General features: G+C 43.5%; 1 protein-coding gene across 2 annotated transcripts in view; it reads left to right on the top strand.

The window, feature by feature from the left end:
* abcb8 (ATP-binding cassette, sub-family B (MDR/TAP), member 8) overlaps positions 1–20,032 on the top strand; it is a 53,470-nt gene that overhangs the window by 4,715 nt on the left and 28,723 nt on the right. Inside the window, exons 2-6 of one of the 2 annotated variants that reach the window (XM_060824545.1) lie at positions 5,240–5,582; positions 13,424–13,579; positions 16,179–16,273; positions 18,721–18,826; positions 19,371–19,532. In XM_060824545.1, coding sequence (XP_060680528.1) covers positions 5,240–5,582; positions 13,424–13,579; positions 16,179–16,273; positions 18,721–18,826; positions 19,371–19,532 — 862 coding nt within the window. Of the gene's footprint in view, positions 1–5,239; positions 5,583–13,423; positions 13,580–16,178; positions 16,274–16,371; positions 16,505–18,720; positions 18,827–19,370; positions 19,533–20,032 lie in introns of those variants that run through there. The other variant, XM_060824546.1, reaches the window with a different exon arrangement.

Genomic DNA, 20,032 nt, shown 5'->3' with positions numbered 1-20,032 from the left:
TGAAGTGAAGTGAAGTGAAGTGAAGTGGCTGAATATTGGTATCTGGGATGCTGAGGAGCACTATAGGAGGCAGAGATGGATCATCCACTCTGCACTCCTGGCTGAAGATTCTGTCTTCTCTTTTTTGCAGTGATGTATTGGGCTCTTCCATCATTGAGGAAGGTAATATTTGTGGAGACTCCTACTCCAGTGAGTTATTTAATTGTCCACCATCGTTTACGACTGGATGTGATAGGACTGCACAGCTTAGATTTGATTGTTAGTTGTGGGATTGCTGAGCTCTGTCCTTCTCTTGTTTGACATACAAGTAATGCTGTTTGGCAGCTTCACCTTTTTTTTTTGTTTAGGTATGCCTGGCCTGCTCTCCTGCACTCTCCATTGAACCAGGGTTGATCCTTGGCTTGATGGTAATTTAGAGTTAGGTTTTATTGTCATATATACTCAAGTCTAAGAACTCAGGAGTATAGTGAAAAGTCTACAATATCATCACTCGCACTGCCAGCTGAAGTACAAAGTACCTAGGTACAGAGTGGAAAGACAAAGAAATAAGTTAAAAGTTCAACATAACAGTTCTTCTCAGTATAAGGTAGCAAATAAATAAAGTTAAATGTTCAAAATTAGTCGTTCTTCAGCCATGCGTCTGCAGTTGCTTCATACTGGGCTTCTCACGTGGGCTTGCACTCTGTACAAGAGATTGATCTCTTCTTTATGCTGAGTTTGGTGTCTCAATCTCTGCGCTGCTGTCTCTCTGCCAGCTATCATCTGGGCTCACCAACCACCTTGCTACAAACAGCTAGAGCCCCACCATATACCTATTTGGGTCTCCAGTCACTCCTGTGCTCTGCACCTTGAAGAAACCACCATTTCGCCAGAGCTTTGCCTGGGCACACCAACTGCCTCATGACTGACTGCCAGCGTCCCTGCTCTGACACCCCCACCACCCCCAGCTTCTGCTGTTGCCGCCACTGCCTCCACAACTGAGCTCCATTCAGAAAGTGAATAGAGGGATAAGAAACTAAAACAAAAAGAAAAGCATTCAGAGTGGACGGGCTCCAGCTCAGTAGCCTGACTCCACTGCCATCCTGGAAAGTGACTGTTTAAAAGGCTTGACAGCTGACAGGCTGTGACATGAACATCCTCAATGACTTGCTCGATCTGTTTGAAGTTCACCCCATTTATCATCCATTTGATGCTGTGAGCCATCAGCATTAGCAGAATCATGCTCCATCACAGTCTGCAATGTCATGACCCAATTTCAGCCTTGGGTGACTCAATGTGGAGTTTCCATGTGTTTGCGTTGGATTTCTCTGGGTGCTCAGTTTTCCCCTCGAGTTGAAAGATGTGCAGACTAGGTGGATTGGCCATAAGGATAGGGTAGGACGCTGTGTCTGGGTGGGATGTGCTTTGGAGGTTTGATATGAATTCATTGGGCTGAATGGCCTCCTCCTGCACTATTGGGGTTCTATGATTCTACTCTCGTCAGTAAAGTGATGGAAACTACCATCCACAGTTGTTGAAGGTGTTCCTGAGGGACGTGATTTTACGTGTATTTGGAAAAGCAAGGACTGATTAAGGATTCAAGATGGCTTCGTGTCTGGGAAGTTGTGTCTTTTAATTGAGCTTTTTGGAAGAAATATTGAAGAGGATTCGTGAAGGCAGAGCAATGAATGTGATCTGTGTGGACTTTAGTAAGGCGTTCAACAAGCTTCTGCATGGTAAACTGGTTCGCAAGGTTAGATCATCTGGAAGAAGGTGATGTCTCACCATTTGAATACAGAACTGGTTCGAAGGTAGGAGACAGAGGGTAGTGGTTCAGGGTTGCTTTTCAGACTGTAGGCCCTGACCAGCAGTGTGCCACAAGGATCAGTACAGGGTCCACTACTTTTTGTCATATATATAAATGATTTGGATGTGAACATAGGAAGTATATGGTTAGTAAATTTGCAGATGACACCAAAATTAGTAGTGCAGTGGACAGCCATGCAGGTTATCTTGGAGTACAATGGGACCTTGATCAGATGGGCCAAGGAGTGGTAGATGGAGTTTAATTTAGATAAATGTGAGGTGCTAAATTTTGGAAAAGCAAATCAGAGCAGGGCCTGCGTACTTCAAGGTAAGATCCTGGTGAGTATTGTTGAACAAAGAGAGCTTAGTGTGTAGGTTAATAGTTATTTGAAAGAGTGAATTGCATGTAAACAGGGTAGTGAAGGTCTTTGGTATGCTTGCCTTTATTGGTCAGTGCATTGAGTATAGGAGTTGGGAAGTCATGTTATGGCTGTACAGGACATTGCTTAGGCCATCTTTGGAATACTGCCTTCAATTCTGGCTTCCCTGCTATAGGAAGGATGTTGTGAAACTTGAAAAGGTTCAGAAAAGATTTAAAAGGATGTTGTCAGGATTTGGAGGGTTTGAGCTATTTGGAGAAGCTGAATAGGCTGGGGCTATTTTCCCTGGAGCTTTGGAGGCTGAGGGGTGAGCTTAGAGAAGTTTATACAATCATGAAGGACATAGGGTGAATAGCCAAGGTCTTTTCCCATGGATTCCAAAACTAGAGGACAGAGGTTTAAGGTGAGAGAGGATAGATTTAAACAGACCTAATATGCAATTTTTCACACAGCTTGTATGGACTGAGTTGGCAGAGGTAGTGTTGGAGGCTGGTACAATTATCTGGATGGGTATATGAATAGTAAGGGTTTAGAGGGATATGGGCCACATGTTGGCAAATGGAATTAGGTTAATTTAGGTCATCTGGTTGGCATGGATGAGTTGGACCGAAGGATCTGTTTCCATGTAGTACTGCTCTATGACTCTTTTTGACTGCAGCAATCTGCCCATAGTGTAGTATGCTTCGGCAGCTTCAAGTACTCATCTAATACTCACATCTTCAATGCCTTGAGGGTTTCACTTCCGCCAATCTTTATGGGCGGCACAGTGGTTAGCACTGCTGCCTCACAGCGCCAGAGACCCGGGTTCAATTCCTGCCTCAGGTGACTCTCTGTGTGGAGTTTGCACATTCTCCCCGTGTCTGCGTGGGTTTCCTTCGGGTGCTCCAGTTTCCTCCCACAATCCAAAAATGTGCAGGTTTGGTGAATTGGCCATGCTAAATTGCCCATAGTGTTAGTTGAAGGGGTAAATGTAGGGGAATGGGTCTGGGTGGTATACACTTCGGCGGGTCGGTGTGGACTTGTTGGGCCGAAGGGCCTGTTTCCATTCTGTAAGTAATCTAATCTAAAAAGACAGTGCTATCCAGTAGCACCTGCTCAACAATGAATTGCTCAGTGAAGTCCAGTTTGGGTTCTCCCAAGTCATGATCTCATTATAACCTTGGTTCATACGTGGACAAATAACTGAATTCCAGAGATAGTCCTTCACATCAAGGCCACATTTGACAGAGTGTGGCATCAAAGAGCCTGAGCAAACCTGGAATCAGTGGGAATATTGGCAAATTCTCTGATTAGAATCATACCTAACACATAGAAAGATGGTAGTGGTCGTTTTAGGTCAGCGATCTCAGCTCTGCAGGAGTTCCTCAGGGTAATGTCCTAGTCACAACCATCATCAGCTGCTGCATCGACGACCTTCCCTCTATCATAAAGTCAGAAGTAAGGATATTCGCTGATTGCGCAATGTTCAGCAGTGTCCACAACTCCTCAATAGTCCATGTCTAATTCTGGAATTCAGTTCTTTTGACAATGTTTGAACAAAGGCTGTAATGTGATCAGTTGTGGACAATATCCAGGCTGATTTGCTTTTCCAAAATTTAGCACCTCACATTTATCTAAATTAAACTCCATCTGCCACTCCTTCGCCCATCTGATTAAGAGACAATGTAACCTCCACACATTGACATTCAATAGTGTTCCCAATACTGAGTTTCCCACTGTCCTGACGGTTAACATACACGAGAAATTTCACTGGACTTATCATATAAACACTAGCCACAGTAACAGGTCAGATGCTAAGAATACTGCAGCGAGTAATTCGTCTCCTGACTCCATAAAGGCTGTCACCCATCAACCAGGCACAAGTCAGGAGTGTGATGGAATACTGCCCACTGCTTGGATGGGTGCAGCTCAAACAACACTCAAGAAGCTCGACACCATCCAGGACAAAGTAGCCCACTTGATTGGTGTCGCATCCACCCTCCACCACTGATGCTCAGCAACAGTGTGTACTAACTACAAGGTGCACTGCAGAAACTCATCAAAGTTCCTTGCACAACACCTTCCAAACCCATGATCACTTTTGGAAGGACAAAGGCAGCAGATATGTGGAAACACCACCCCCTGCAAGTTCCCCTCCAAGCCACTCACCTTCCTGACCTGGAAATACATCACCATTCCTTCACTGTCACTGGGTCATAATCTTAGAATTTCCTCCCTAAGGGTATTGTGGGTCTACCCACATGGACTACAATGGTTCAAGAAGGCAGCTCACCACCATTTGTCAAGGACAACTTGGGATCGGCAATAAATGCTGGCCCAGCCAGACAGGCCCAAATCCCACTAGTGCACAACTTCAAACAAAAGTAAGGCTGTGGGTAGGACTGTATGCCTGATGGAAGAAGTTGTTAACATTATTGTCAAGCAGCGTTTTTCACTGGTAGCTTGCTCGCTGATGCTTACCTGGGTTCTGTAGGGCCATATGAATTCAGAGCTGATTATAACCTTGGTTATATATGGGTAAGTAAGCTGAATTCCAGAGGTGAGGTGAGAGTGATAGCCATTCAAACCAGGGCCAAATGGTGGCATCAAGGAACTCTAGCGAAACTGGGGTCACTGGGAATTGGGGACAACTCTTCACTGGTTAGAATTTATACAGCATAAAGGAAGAGTTTTGTGGTTCCTTGAGGGCCTTAGGGCATCAATAGAAAGTTGAAGTGAGAAATGTGGGAGAATAAAGTGAGGATGGTTTTGAGGCACAGTGAGAAGGGGGAGCAGTGGATGTCACAGTGCGGAGATGAGGCTGTGGGAGGGGCAGGAGGAATGTCTGTGGCATGATAAGGTTGGGTTGTGGGAGGGAAACAGTGAGGTGATAAGACTGTGGGAGGGGAACATTGAGGATGTGGGGCTGTGAGAAAAGCAATAGAGGGATGGTCTGGGGAGCATAATGAACTTGGGCTGTGGGAGGAAGGAGTACAGTAAAGCAGTGGGGCCGGGCTCACTCACAAAGTTGGCAATTTTTCTGAACCTGCGTAATTTTCTTCTTCTAAATTAACTTGTTAATTTTCTTTCTGCAGGATCTGTCTGAACTGGGGTCAGCCATGTTGGAGATATCCTCTGGCTACAGAGGTTTCAGAATGTACTTCTATCTCCCAGTTGTTGTACAAGTCAGGAAAAAGCATCAGGCAGTGTGTGTATGGCTGGTTACGTGGCCGAGTGAGGACTCATCACACCTTCCTGTTGGTGACTTCTCCTGGGCTAATAACTCTAGGACTGCAATTCCGTAACAACGTCGCGCATTGTGAAGAGGAACAGAGGTGTAAAGTTAAGCAATCCCCGCAATCAGTACCTGAATTTAATTGGAAGGAGTTTTGGAAGTTTCTTCGCCCTGAATTTGCTACTCTGATTTGGGCAATACTCGTAAGTAACTGAGATCAGCTGATCAAATGTAGTCTGAAGCATTTTGAGTTGCAGTTGCAGTTCTTGTACCAAGTACATCTGAAGACGTGGAGAAAGCTAGCATTTATTGCCCATACTTATTATCCTGGAGAAGGTTATAATGAGCTGTCTTCTTGAGCAACTATAATCAATGTAGTATCAGGACACCCTTAGTGCTGTCAGGGAGTGAGTATGAGGATTTTTATCCTGCAGTGCTGAAGAAACTGTGATACGTTTCCAAGTCAGGATGGTGCGTGGCTTGAAGGGGAATTTGCAGATGGTGGTTTCCTATTCTAATCTTGCAGACTTAGGTTAATGGTAGCTGAAAATGTGTTGCTGGAAAAGCATAGCAGGTCAGGTAGCATCCAATGAGCAGGAGAATCGATGTTTCGGGCATGAGCCCTTCTTCAGGAATCGATGTTTCGGGTTCATGCCCGAAACGTCGATTCTCCTGCTCCTTGGTTGCTGCCTGACCTGCTGTGCTTTTCCAGCAACACATTTTCAGCTCTGATCTCCAGCATCTGCAGTCCTCACTTTCTCCCAGTAGGTTAATGGTAGACTGATTTAACATTCTGTAACCATCTTGGCTTATAAATTCTGGGAAAAGAAGGAGTTGGGAATGGATGCATCAGAAAGCAGTCTAAAGAAATGGTGAGACTAAGAAGGACATCATCAAGACACTGCAACACATGAGGAGGCCATTCAACTCATTGTCTTAACCAGACACATTCCACAATTTGACGAGGTGATGTCCTAGTGGTATTATTCAGCAAGTTAGATCAAAATTTGCTTTGAATCTTAATAGTTTGCATTGACTTGTTCATTTAATAGGTTCTCCTCTCATTCTGCTTCTGGACAAGCACAGCCCAGAGCTTGTGAACCCAAATGCACCAGGGCACGTTATAAAATTAAACTGAATAAATCTGTGGATCTAAACATTCGGACAAGTCATCATGAAAACCATTGGATTATTGTGTAAACTCATTTGAGACAAGGAAGGCAAACTGATGTTCCCACCTAATCTGTGTCATGCATATATGTACAAAACACATGTGTAAGCTACATACATACATACATACATGAAATAGGAGCTGGAGTATCTGACGGTTTGCCCCTTGAGTCTCCTCCTCCATTTGATAAGATTGTGGCTGATCTATTTGTGGTCTCAACTCCACTTTCACACCTATCCCGGGTACCCTCTGTCTCTTTTTTTTCATTTAAAAATCTACGCCATTCAGCATTAAAAATACTCAATGATTCAGCCTCCATTTGTCTGGGGAAGAGAATTCCACAAACCAGTGACTCTGAGAAAATATTTTTTCCTCATTTCCGTCTTATTTTTAAACTTCCTCTAATTCTCATCTATCCCTAAAGGGAAACAGCCTCTCAGCATCCTGTCAAATCCCCTGATTTGTATGATTCAAAAAGATCACTTCTCACTCTCTGCTAAACTCCAAAAGATACAGTTTATAATGTATAACATTGAAATGGCTTTAAGTGGTACGCTATCACAATAGTCTCCTAGACTCTGGGTATCTGTAGCTGTTTCATTAATGATATTCCCTCCAACGTGCAGTTAGCTGAGCTCATAAGGAATGAGAGCTGGGTGTGATTGCCAGTTTTCCCTTCTGGTTTACTCAGCTACATACTAAGATCAGGGCTGTTTTGTCTTTGAAGTGGACATTGATGTTCACTGATTATTCAACATTCAGTCCAACTAACAACTCTTCAGATAATGAAGGAGTCTGTGCCAATATGCAAGAGGACTAGACAGTATTCAAGCATAGTACAATTATTGGTATGTTACATTTGCAGCACACATGCAAAGCAAAATAACCATCTCCAAAATGAGAGAATATAACCACTTCCTCATGATATTCAACAACATTAACTTTCTGAATCCTCGATCATCAACATCCTGGGAATCACAAATGATTGTAATTGAAGTGAAAGCTATAAATATTGTGGTGATGAGCCGGTCAGAGGCTGGGGATTCTGCACCGAGCAGCAAATTCTGTCTTGCAAATGTCTACCCATGATCAACAAGGCATAAGTAAAGAGTGTGATGGAATACTCCTTACTTGCCTGGATATATATAGCTGCAACAACACTCAAGCTCGACATCGTCCAGAACAAAGTAGTCTGCTTAATTGGTACCACGTCCATCCCTTCACCACCAATGCTCAGCAGTGTCAGTGTGTAATATCTACAAAAATGAGCTGCAGAAATTCAACAAGTATTTTTCCCCTTCATGTAGAATAGAATAAAATTGTTCCAGCACAGGAGGTGGCCTGCTGGTCATGCCAGCTGCCTACAAGAGTAATTTAGCTCATGTCAATCCTCTATGTATTCTTAACCCTAACTTCTACCATGTGAGAACAAGGGATCAAATGCTTTGCAATACCACCTTTACAAGTTGCTCTTTAATCACAGGCCACCTTGACTTGGAACTATATCCCTGATCCTTCATGGATGATGAATGAAAGTTCTGAAATTCCCTCTGCACATTGTACTATGTGGATCACAACTGTTTAACGAGGTCACACATTTCGATAATGAATAGACAACCAAGTTCACATCCTGTAATTCAATTTGTAAAAAGCATGTCTGCTTGCTCGGTAACGTTTAATTGCTTACAGGTAGGAGATTGCTTGAAAATTCTTCTTCTAACTTTAAGGCACTACATTAAATTTGAAAAATATTTTCCTTTCACCTGTTGCTTAGGAACCAGTTGCCAGTTTCAAAATGTCAGGTGAAGTTATTGGTTTAAAATTCAGAATCCAGCACTGCCTTCTGCCAGCAGTCATAGTCATACAGCACAGAAAGGGACTTTTTGATCCAACTCATACACACTGACCACACATCTCAATCCAACCTAGTCCTATTTGCTAGCGTTTGGCCCATACACCTCTTTAACTCTTCCTATTAGTGTACCCATCCAGATGCCTTTTAACTGCTATTAATGTACTAGCCTCCACTACTTTCTCTAGTAGCTCATTCCATACACACATCACTCTCTGTGCTCCTTTTTAAAAATTACCCTCTCGCCTGAAACTTATGCCCTATAGCTTTGGACTCCCCTATGCTAGAAGAAAGATCTTGGCTATTTACCATGCAACTCATGATTTTCTTTGGGTGTGGCAAAGGGGACGTGGCAGACTGTACTGAGCTGCTGGGCATGCACCACTGCCCAACTACATAGCAGCAGAAATCTGCCCAGCCCAGCCCAATCCCTCTAGATTGGTGGGCCTGAAGCCCAGTGTTCTGGCTCCATGTTTGATGCTAATGTGGCAATGGAGCATCAAACAGTACCACAATGAACTTGCTCTGACATCTGGCAGCTGAGTGAAGTTTGACTGATTGGCAACTGGAGAAATTCAGTCTACAAGGCTGTTGCTGTGTTGACCTTTTTATGTTGCTCTGCCCCTTGACTATTTCTTGGAAAACACTACTCATTACATTTAAAGAGGTATTTGTTCTTGTTAGAGGCAAAACACACCTTAATTGAAGCTATGCAATATGGATTAATTTATACATTATCCTGCACCAAATATTTGCATCAACTGTGGATAATATGACACAAGAATCAGGAGGAGAGAAAGGCCATTTGTCCCCTCAAGCCTGCTCTGCTAATCTGATTGCGGCCTCAATACTAAATCTTATCCAACCTCCATAACCCTTGACTCCTTTTGAATCAAAAATCTAGCTTAACTTTGAACACACTCAATGTCTCAGATTCCACTGTTCTTTACAAAAGAGAATTCCACAGACCAATGAGTGTCAGAGAAACTGTGTCTCCTTATTTCAGCTTTTAATAAGAATTCCCTAGTTTAAGGTGTCCCCACAACATTATACTCACATTAATTAAATACTCAACATGTAACAGAAAATTTTAAGCTTTAGATTCTTCAACAACTAACTTTTTATGAAAAGGATGATGTTGTGGTAATATCACTTGTTTAGCAACTAAGAAGGCCCAGGTAATGCTCTGGGGACATGCGTACAATTCCCACCATGGCAACTGGTGGAATTTAAATCTGAGTAATAAATCTTGAAGTGAAAGCTATTCTCACTGATGATGATGAAACTATCACGCTAAAGTATCTTACGAAGGATGGTCTGCCAGTCTTACCTGGTCTGGACTCCAGACATCCCAGCAATGATTCTTCACTGCCCTTTGAAATGCTGAGCAAGCCAGTGAGTTCAGTGGTAATTGGCTGTGAACATTGCAAATCAACAAATTAATTTTACTCCACTACTATAATTAAAAATGATGAAATACTGAATATGAGTTTGCCTCTAGAATATTTATCTAAAAACAAGAAAAATGTTTTCAGTGTTCAGCTGATCATTCTGAAGTACAGTCATTTTACTGCTATTTCCATCTGTTTACGTGGTATTTTGTTGCTCAGATGGATGATTTATGGTATTTTGGAAAAGGCTGAGCATGGACCTGATAGAGGCATTTAAAATTATGAGGGGCATGGACAGGGTGGATAGAGAGCAGCTGTTCCCCTTGGTTGAACAGTCAATAATAAGGGGGCAAAGGTTAAAGGTGAAGGCCAGGAGGTTTAGAGGAGATTTGAAGAAAAATGTTTTCCCCAGGATATGGTGGGAATCTGGAATACGCTGCTTGGGAGGGTAGTAGAGGTAGGGAACATCACAATCTTCAAAGCGTATGTGAATAAGCAATTGAAATGTCTCAACGTTCAAGGCGATGGACCAAGTGCTGCCAGGTAGGATGAACATTGATATTTCAGTGCAGATTGCATGGTCCAAAATGTCTCTTCTGTACTGCACAACTCTGACTCACCCCTCTGCCCATTTGTCCCATATCTGCAGATCCTGGAGGAGTGGAAAATTATTCTGTTCTGATTTGTCATTTGGTTTCCATTGACAACTCAACATATTTTCACACCTGGTTATCTGGCAGTTTTGGATATGAGGGTGGCATCTATATATGGTCTATCTTTTCTTAGATTGTAAAATTGGCTACTGTTTCACAGCAATTGAATCTTGGGTCCTGAGTTAGTATCAGGAAAAGATTTTGGTAATGATACCTTAGAGAGCTAATGAATAGAGTTCAGTTGCCTGATGGGCTAAACTGCAGAACTGACCAATGTAAAAGCATTGAATGAGAATTCCTTCTTTGTGGAAATACTAATCAGCCTGAATTTGGAATGGATAAAATTAGGTAGATAAATATGCAGTACATTTTGAAGATTGTGATGTTCCCCACCTCTACTACCCTCCCAAGCAGTGTATTCCAGATTCTCACCACATGCTGGGGAAAACATTTTTCTTCAAATCTCCTCTAAACCTCCTGGCCTTCGCCTTTAACTTTTGGCCCCTTACTATTGACTGTTCAACCAAGGAGAATAGCTGCTTTCTATCCACCCTGTCCATGCCCCTCATAGTTTTAAATGCCTCTATCAGATCCAGGCTCCGCTTTTAACAAAATACCATAAGATAATGGAGCAGAGTTGGGCCATTTGACCACCAAGGTGGCTCCACTATTTGATTATAGACAGGCAGGAGGCTGGAAGAACACAACAAGCCAGGCAGCATCAGGAGGTGGGGAAGTAGACGTTTTGGGTGTAACCCTTCCTCAGGACTGGAGATGGGTGTGGGGTGGGGGCTGCAGATAAAGGGGGTTGCAGGGTCAGAGTGGTGAAGCAGAGATAGGTGAAGACAGGTAGAGTGTATAACCTGGTTGGTCAATGGGAGGAATGAATCCGGTTGGTGGCAGTGAGCAGTGTAAAGGGAGTCGAGAGTGTGGTGCTGGGAAAGCACTGCAGGTCAGGCAGCATCCGAGGAGCAGGAGAATCGACGTTTCAAGCAAAAGCCCTTTATCAGGAAAACATTGAGTTCTCCAATTTCAACTAACCTCCCTTCCCATCCCCTGACTCCCTCCCCAGCCCATCCCTTCCCTCCCACTCCTCCCTTCCATTCTGGATACCATCATCTGCAGGGTTTTTTTGCCACTATTTAATCATGGCTGATATGTTTCTCAACCTTGTTCTCTTGCTTTCTCCCCATAACCCTTCATCCCTTACTAATCAAGAAACAGTGACACAGTCTCCACTGTGCAGCAGTAAGTTTCTTCAATAAACCACCCTCTGGCTGAAGAAATTCTTCCTCATCTCCATTCTAAAAGGTTGTAAGTTCACACTAAGGCTGTGCTGTCGGATCCTACTCTTCTACTTGTGGAAATGTCTTCTCTGTGTCCACACTATCCAGGTCTCTCGGTATGCTCTAAGTTTCAGCCTTTTCCCATTTAGAAAATACTCTGTGCCTCTATTCTTCTCATTAAAATGCATAACCACCTTGTATTCCATCTCTCAGTTCTTTGCCCACTCTCCGAGTCTGGACAAATCCTTCTGCAGCTTCCTCAACACCACCTATCTTTGTGTCATCTGTAAGATTAGCAACAATACCCTTTGTCCAGATCATTAATGTATAACATAAATGGTTGTGGTCCAAACAATGACCCTGCAAAATTCCACTTGTCACTAGCTGCCATCCTAAAAAAGACCCCATTATCCGTACTGTCTGTCTTTTGCCAGTCAGCCAATCATCTATCCATACCAGTAAATTGCCCCTAACACCATGGGCTCTAAGCTTATTTAGCTGCTTCCACTGTGGCACCCTGTCCATGGCCTTCTGGAAATCTAAGTAGATCAAGTCCACTTGCTCTCCTTTGTCTAACTTCTTATTAGGTTTTCAAAGAATTGGAACAGATTTGACAGGCAAATAAAATCTCTTTACAGTAAAGAAGACAACTTGAGCTTATACAGCATCTCTTCAAAGCTAAAATACTCTAACCCAGGGAACATCCTCTGCGCCCCCTCCAGTGCAATCACATCCTTCCTAAAGTATGGTGACTAGAACTGCACACAGTCCCTCAGTTGTGGCTTAACCAAAGTCCTGTACAGCTCGAACATAACCTCCCTGCTCTTATAATCTGTGCCATAACTGATAAAGGGAATTGTTCCATATGCTTTCTTAGCCTCCTTTTATTAATCTGTCCTGTCAACTTCAGGGTTATGTGAAAGAGCATTCCAAGGTCCCTCTGTTCCTCTGAGCTTCCACATGTCCTGCCATTTACTGAGTACTCCCTTGTTCGTTCTTCCAAAATGCTTCACCTCACATTTAGCAGAATTAATTTCCGTCTATCACTGATCAGCCCATCTGATTAACCTGTATCTATCTTCCTGTAACCTAAGGCTTTCATCCTCACTATTCACCACCTGGCCAATCGTTTCATCATCCACAAACTGTCTTTTATATGATGTAAGTAGACACACTCTGCCCTAAGGTAGGGAATTCCATGATTTTGGCCCAGTAACAGTGAAGGAATGCTAATGCATTTCCAAGTCAGAATGGTGAGTGGCTTGGAGGGAAACTTGCAGAGGGCTGTGTTCCCATGTATCTGCTGCCCATGTCCTTCTAGATGGAAGTGGTTGAGGGTTTGGAAGGTGCTGTCTGAGGAATCTTGATGAGTTGCTGCCACATATGTCATAGATGGTACTCGATCACCGTGCATCAGTCACAGAGGAGGAAATGGCAAAGATGGTAGATGCAGTCCCAGACAAGTGGACTGTTTTGTCCTGGATGGTATTGAGCTTGAATACATAAGTACTTAAAAAGGAAAATTTTACTATAGGGATAGGCGATAGGGAACAAAAAGAAGGAATGAAATTAAATGGCTAGCACCATGGATTGATTTGCCTCATTCAGTGCTGTATGATACAGTGTAAAATACTCATTCCTCTTTGCCCCAAATCTCTCGCTGATACTTTCCTTTCTTCACTATGTTCCAGTTTGCCTGTGGTGCGGCTCTGCTTAATACTCAGATCCCGCTGTTGCTGGGAGATCTAATGAATGGTCTTGTCCAATGCCTGCGGACGAACCCAGCCTGTTACCTCAAGGCTATGAAGATGCCGGCTATAAAATTAATGATTGCCTACACTCTGCAGGTAAGATTCAGCAAGATGTCACTTTGAGTTTACAACTCCTGGTGAATACATTTGATAAGGTACAGGGTAAATTCAGACTGTTGAAGTACTGGCATTAGGAGTGGTTAATAGGGTTTATTAGTGTCCTACAGCAGAAGGAGGCCCACTGATACTGCTGTGACCCATCCACCCTACTCCCTCTTATCTGCACTTTGTCCAGAGTCTTGAATGTCATGATCTTTCAAGTGCTTTGTGAGACATTCCACCCCTACTCCAACCCAGGCAGTGCATTCCAAATTTCTCCCACCCACTGGTTGAAAAAGGTTTTCCTCCAATCTCCTCTAAACTTCCTGCCTTCACTTTAAAATTTTGCCCTGTCATTATTGACCCTTCAACCAAGGGCAACAGCTGCTTTCTGTCCACCCATTATTCCCCATATAGTCATAAAAGTTTATAGTATGGAAGAGGGCCACTCCAGTAGCCCTCCAAATTCATCACTTCCAAATATATGTTCCTTTTCTTGATCGGCTATCAAAGTGGTTTCCCCAATCCCCCTCCATATTGAAACCCTTCTTACATGCCTTTTCTATCTCCTGATTTATTCTCATCCCCACATCCTGAATACTGCTAGAAACAACTCCTACTGTTCACGATGTCCGTCAGAGTCTTTTTTTTCTTTTGCAGTTCCTCATCTTTACCCACACAGGTTCTACGCCTTCTGACTCTAAATCACTTTTTTCAATTAATTTAATTTCATTTCTTACTAACAAGGCAATTGTGTCCCTTGGTAAAATTGCCTGTCTTTTCGATAGGACATGTATCCTTAGATATTTAGTTTCCAGTATTGATGCCCACAACATTGTACCTGCCAATTTCAATCTGTGCTACATGTACATTTACCTTGCTTCATTTACGGCATGCTTTTAAGCACAGCACCCCCAGGACTGTGTTGACTGCCCTCATTCGTATGGTTGTCATCTTATCTGCTCTTCCTGAAGTTAAATTCTTGATCTTTTCCATCCTCTCTGTCCTATTACTTGTTCTAGAAACTATAATAATCTCTGCTGAGCTCTAAGCTCCACCCACCCACCACCAGTTTACCCTTTTCCAATTTTCCTTGTGACTGATGCCCATATAAAGCCCTAATCACAGCCATAGTTATGCAATTAGATTAGATTAGATTCCCTACAGTGTGGAAACAGGCCCTTCGGCCCAACAAGTCCACACAGACCCATTTCCCTCTGACTAATGTATCTAAAACTATGGGCAATTTAGCACAGCCAATTCACCTGACCTGCACATCTTTGGACTGTGGGAGGAAACCAGAGCACCCAGAGGAAACCCATGCAGACACGGTGAGAATGTGCACGCTCCACACAGACAGTTACCCGAGGCTGGAAATGAACCTGGTACCCTGGTGCTGTGGGGCAGCAGTGCTAACTACTGAGGTTTTGGTCACAGCATGATTCAGCTGGAGGCCATTCCATTGGAACAGCTTCCGCCTCCTTCCCCAGTACTGATGTTAATGTCCCATGAATTCAAACCTGTTCTTCCACCCCAATGTCTTGCGTATTCCTCTTTAATTCTACTGACCCCGTGCCAGTTTGCTCGTGGCTCAGGTAATAATCCGACGATTATTACCTTCTTGGTTCTAATGTTTAAATTTAGCCCCTCGCTGCTAATATTTCCTCAGCAAAACCTCTTTCCTCTTCCTACCTGTGTCAATGTTACCTATGTGGATCCTTCACCCACCGATGCCATCACCTGACATTTACTTGGATTAAATTCCATCTGTCACCGATCTACCCATCTATTCAACCCATTTATATCTTTTGGCAACCTAAGACCTTCTTCCTCACTCTTCATTATCCTGCCAATAATCATATCATCCTCAAATGTACTTAGCAAACCCTCCAAATTCTTCTCCATACAGATTAAATATTTGACAAACAATAGGGGACCCAACTTTGATCACAGTGGTACATCACTGGAAGTAGCCTTACTCAATATCTAAATGTCCTGTTTCTAGCCTGGGAGTGTTTGATGGGCTGAAAATGTGTTGCTGGAAAAGCGCAGCAGGTCAGGCAGCATCCAAGGAACAGGAGAATCAACGTTTCGGGCATAAGCCCTTCTTCAGGAAGGGCTTATACCCGAAACGTCGAATCTCCTGCTCCTTGGATGCTGCCTGACCTGCTGCGCTTTTCCAGCAACACATTTTCAGCTCTGATCTCCAGCATCTGCAGACCTCACTTTCTCCTCGAAGTGTTTGATGGGGACAGTATTGTGGGAACTTTACTTTCAGTTTAAAGAGTAAGGGCAGCTTTACTCTGTATCTAACAGTGTGCTGTACTTGTCCTCAGGATATTGGAGCAGACAGTGTTGATGGAGCTTTCCCTTCAGTTTAAACAAGCAGAGGGAGCTTCACATTGTGTTTGTAAGAGTAGAGTGGGTATTACTCTGAATCTGAGATTGTGTGCCACTGACACGTTATTTTCAAAGTGCATATTACTTCAATTTCTTAAAATTCTGCCTTCATTGAGTATGATATTTCAAAATACAATGTGTTTGTGAGTTTTGCTGTGGTTCTGGACTTAATGCTACATGTGCCTTGTGCTTTTAGGGAATCCTGACTTGCTGTTACATCACTCTCCTGTCGAGAATTGGGGAGCGAGTTGCTGCCAACTTGAGGAAGGAATTGTTTTCAACTCTGCTCAGGTCTGATCTTTGTTGAGGCACTGAAGAGATCGCTGTTGTTGTTTGAAATTAAGATAAAATTGTAACACGCTCTCTACAAATCCACTTAGGTGGCCAAATGCCAGTGGCCATGCCTGCTGTTGCCTGGTCTCCCTGTGGACCAAGATTTAAACTCAGAGATGTGGGCCATAGAAATGTAACAGAGTTACACAGGATGAAATAAATAGCAGGGATTATGGAAAGATTTAATCCGTGAGTACTTTTGCTAATTTTCAGACTTCCCAACATCTGGGCCAAGAAAGTTGAGTGCTTTTCACAGTAATAATAATTATTTTTCTTTATCTGGATGAATGAATTATTGATGGTGAGTTACTGGAATTAGGAAGGTAAATGAAAAGTTGGCCTCTTTTTACAAGGAGATTCCAGCATGAGGTTAAGGAGAGTCTTGTACAATTGAACACAGCTTTGGTGATGCCACATCTTTAATGTTGTGTGTGTTTTTTTTTGTATTTGTTTTTACGGAAGGGTATATGTGCACAGTCGGCAGTATAGTGAAGGTTGACTAGATTGGCCCCTGCGATGAGAAAGTTGTCCTATGAGAGACTGAGTAAATTGGATTGATATTCTCCGGAGTTTGAAAGGATGAAAGGTCACCTCAATGAGACAGATAAGATTCCAAACAGGCTCGATCGGGGAGACAAAGTTTTCTTTTCTCCTTTGCTTGGGAGACCTGAAACATAGAACAGTCACTGGATAAGGTCGAGCATTAAGGACTGAGATGAGGAGAAATGTTTGAACTTTTGAAATTCTGTGTGTTTTTTTTTCTTTTTGAGTCTTTGGAATTCTTTAATCCAGAGTGTTGTGGAGGCCATCACTGAGTGTATTTAAGGCTAGGATTGACAGATTTTTGGTGTCTCAGCAAGTTAAAGCCTGTAGGATGTGCAGGAAGGTGGAGTTGAAGTGGAAAATCAGCCAAAACCTGTTTTGAAAGGCAGAACAGATTCTCAAAGGGCTGAATGGCCTACACCTGCTCCTATTTTTGATATTGTTATGTATTGCAAGGTGAAGTGTATTCAGAGGACTGGAAGGCTTCCTTCCATTCCCATTTTTAGTGTCTAAATACCTTTTATTGACTATACACAGTAAAGAATCCTATCAGCTTAATTTGTACTGTTCAACTAAGGAGAGATGCATAAGATATAATTTAAACTGCTACCATTGATTTTGCAAAGCCAAGTTGTGTTCAACAGATTTAATGGAACTTTTTCAATTAAGTGATTGGATAGGGAAATGAATTGACTGCAAATGCAAAAGTTAGATGGCTCAGTGGTTAGCACTGCTGCCTCGCAGCACCAGGGATCCGGGTTCAATTCCACCCTCAGGCGACTGTCTGCGTGGAATTTGCACATTCTCCTCGTATCTGCGCGGGTTTCCATCCGGGTGCTCCAGTTTCCTCCCACAGTCCAAAGATGTGCAGGTTAGGTGAATTGGCCATCCTAAAGTGCCCATTGTTGGGCCGAAGGGCCTGTTTCCGCACAATAGGGAATCTAATCTCGAACTGGTGAGAAATCCTAACCCTGATGAATTGTTGAAAAATGTGATGTTGGAAAAACACAGCAGGCCAGGCAACATCCGAGGAGCAGGAGAATCGACATTTCGGGCATAAGCCCTTCTTCTCCTGCTCCTCAGATGCTGCCTGGCCTGCTGTGTTTTTTCAACATCACATTTTTCAACTCTGGTCTCCAGCATCTGCAGTCCTGATGAATTGTTGTTGGGTGAAGGTATCAAGAGTATGGAAGAAATTTGGGTCAATGGGGTTGAGCTACACATCAGCCATGATCTCATTGAAAGGCAGATCAGACCTGAGGGGCTGAGTGGTAGCATTTTTTACCTCCTGTTCCTGCATGAGCATTTTCATAAGCTGGTAAGAGTCTCTGTTCATTTTTAAAATTCAAGCTCATTTAATTCTTCTTTGATGGCTAAGGCCAGCATTTGTTGCACATCTTTAATTGCCCTGAAGAAGTAGGCAGGGTGCCACATGTTCTCAAAGGAAATATAGATGCAGGAGTAGAAATTTCTTTGACAGTCAAGTGAGATTGAGGTGTTGCTTGCACTGGAGGAGGGCTCAGAAGTGGAATCCCCCTCTCTTCCAAGGGTGGGAAATCCTTGTGGGATTTGACAAGCTGAGAAATGGAGTTCTATCCCTCGGAATGCTGAGTTTCCAACCCTTGGGCTGGGAAATACCCCTGCCTGTGCGGTGGGGAGTGGAGTACCCTGCCCCTTCGTGATTGATTTGCCTTGCTCATGGGGGAGCGGCTGACCCCACCCACAGGGGACTGGTACCTCATCACCCACCTACAAGGTCAATGCTGAACATAATTTCTGTGAGTGTCTGTGGATTTATGAATTAATTTATTGGAAGAATTGCTTCAGTTCAAGGGCTTTTTCCTTTCCTGTTGTAATCACAGGCAGGACATTGCATTCTTTGATGCCACTCGAACAGGCCACATGGTGAGCCGCTTAACTAACGACATTCAGGAGTTTAAATCCTCCTTCAAACTGGTGATCTCTCAGGTGAGGCTGCAGGAATCTCCTATAAAAGTTGCCAATAAATAATGTTGCTCTTTTTTTTACACCCCTATTTTCTCACTTCATTACTACTGAGGGGGCACCACACTGTCGGAGGATCAGTGCTGAGGGGGCACCGCACTGTCGGAGGGTCAGTGCTGAGGGGGCACCGCACTGTCGGAGGGTCAGTGCTGAGGGGGCACCGCACTGTCGGAGGGTCAGTGCTGAGGGGGCACCGCACTGTCGGAAGGTCAGTGCTGAGGGGGCACCGCACTGTCGGAGGGTCAGTGCTGAGGGGGCACCGCACTGTTGGAGGGTCAGTGCTGAGGGAGTGGGCACTGTCGGAGGGTCAGTGCTGAGGCAGTTTACTCTATCCCTAAGACTAATACTGTACAGTCTTGGTAGTGTTTGCTGGGAACAGTGTAGAAGGAGCTTTTTGCACCTAACCCTGTGCTGTTCCTGTCCTGACGGATTGGGACAGTGAATCAAAGCATTTGAACATCCTTATTTCATGCTTTAACTGCCTGGCTTTTTTTGATTTGAACTCTAGGGTTTGAAGAGTGTCACTCAGACAATTGGCTGTTTGGTTTCTCTCTACTTGGTGTCGCCAAAGCTAACGAGTCTAATGTGTCTGGTGATGCCATTTCTCGTTGGAACTGGAGCGTATATAGGCTCGTACCTTCGGAAACTTTCCCAAAAGGCACAGGAACAGGTATAATAGAGAGAGTGAATGTTTGTATGATTATTTGCAAAGTATTCAGCAAGCTCAAAGTGAAAGGGACTGGGAGTAGGTTAATCAAATTCAAAGATGCAGCTGAGGGACTAGGGAATCAGTCAGATTGAATGGGAGGATGGAACTTACTACAAATCAGTACCTGGGTTTAATGAAGTACAGGAGAGACCATTGCATATTTCTTTTGATTCCTTCTCAAGATGTACATATTGATGGCTAGACCAATATTTATTACTCACCTATGTTTTCTCTGAAGACTGTGGTGATGAGCCCATTGAGGGGTATTGCTTGACTTTGTTGAAATGAATTCCCTCCATGGGAATATCATCCCGTATTGTGTGGCATTATCACCTTTTATAAAGGGAACAGATCAACAGCAGCAGAATTTTACTCCAGCACTGTCTATAACCTCATGGCCCAGTTTATCTCCCCCACTCAACCATTGCCAATAAGTTAGGGGATCAACCTGCTGGAAGAGG

The sequence above is a fragment of the Hemiscyllium ocellatum genome, chromosome 4, assembly GCF_020745735.1.
Source record: "Hemiscyllium ocellatum isolate sHemOce1 chromosome 4, sHemOce1.pat.X.cur, whole genome shotgun sequence".
NCBI lineage: Eukaryota > Metazoa > Chordata > Chondrichthyes > Orectolobiformes > Hemiscylliidae > Hemiscyllium > Hemiscyllium ocellatum.
This window is presented reverse-complemented; position numbering and strand designations above follow the sequence as displayed.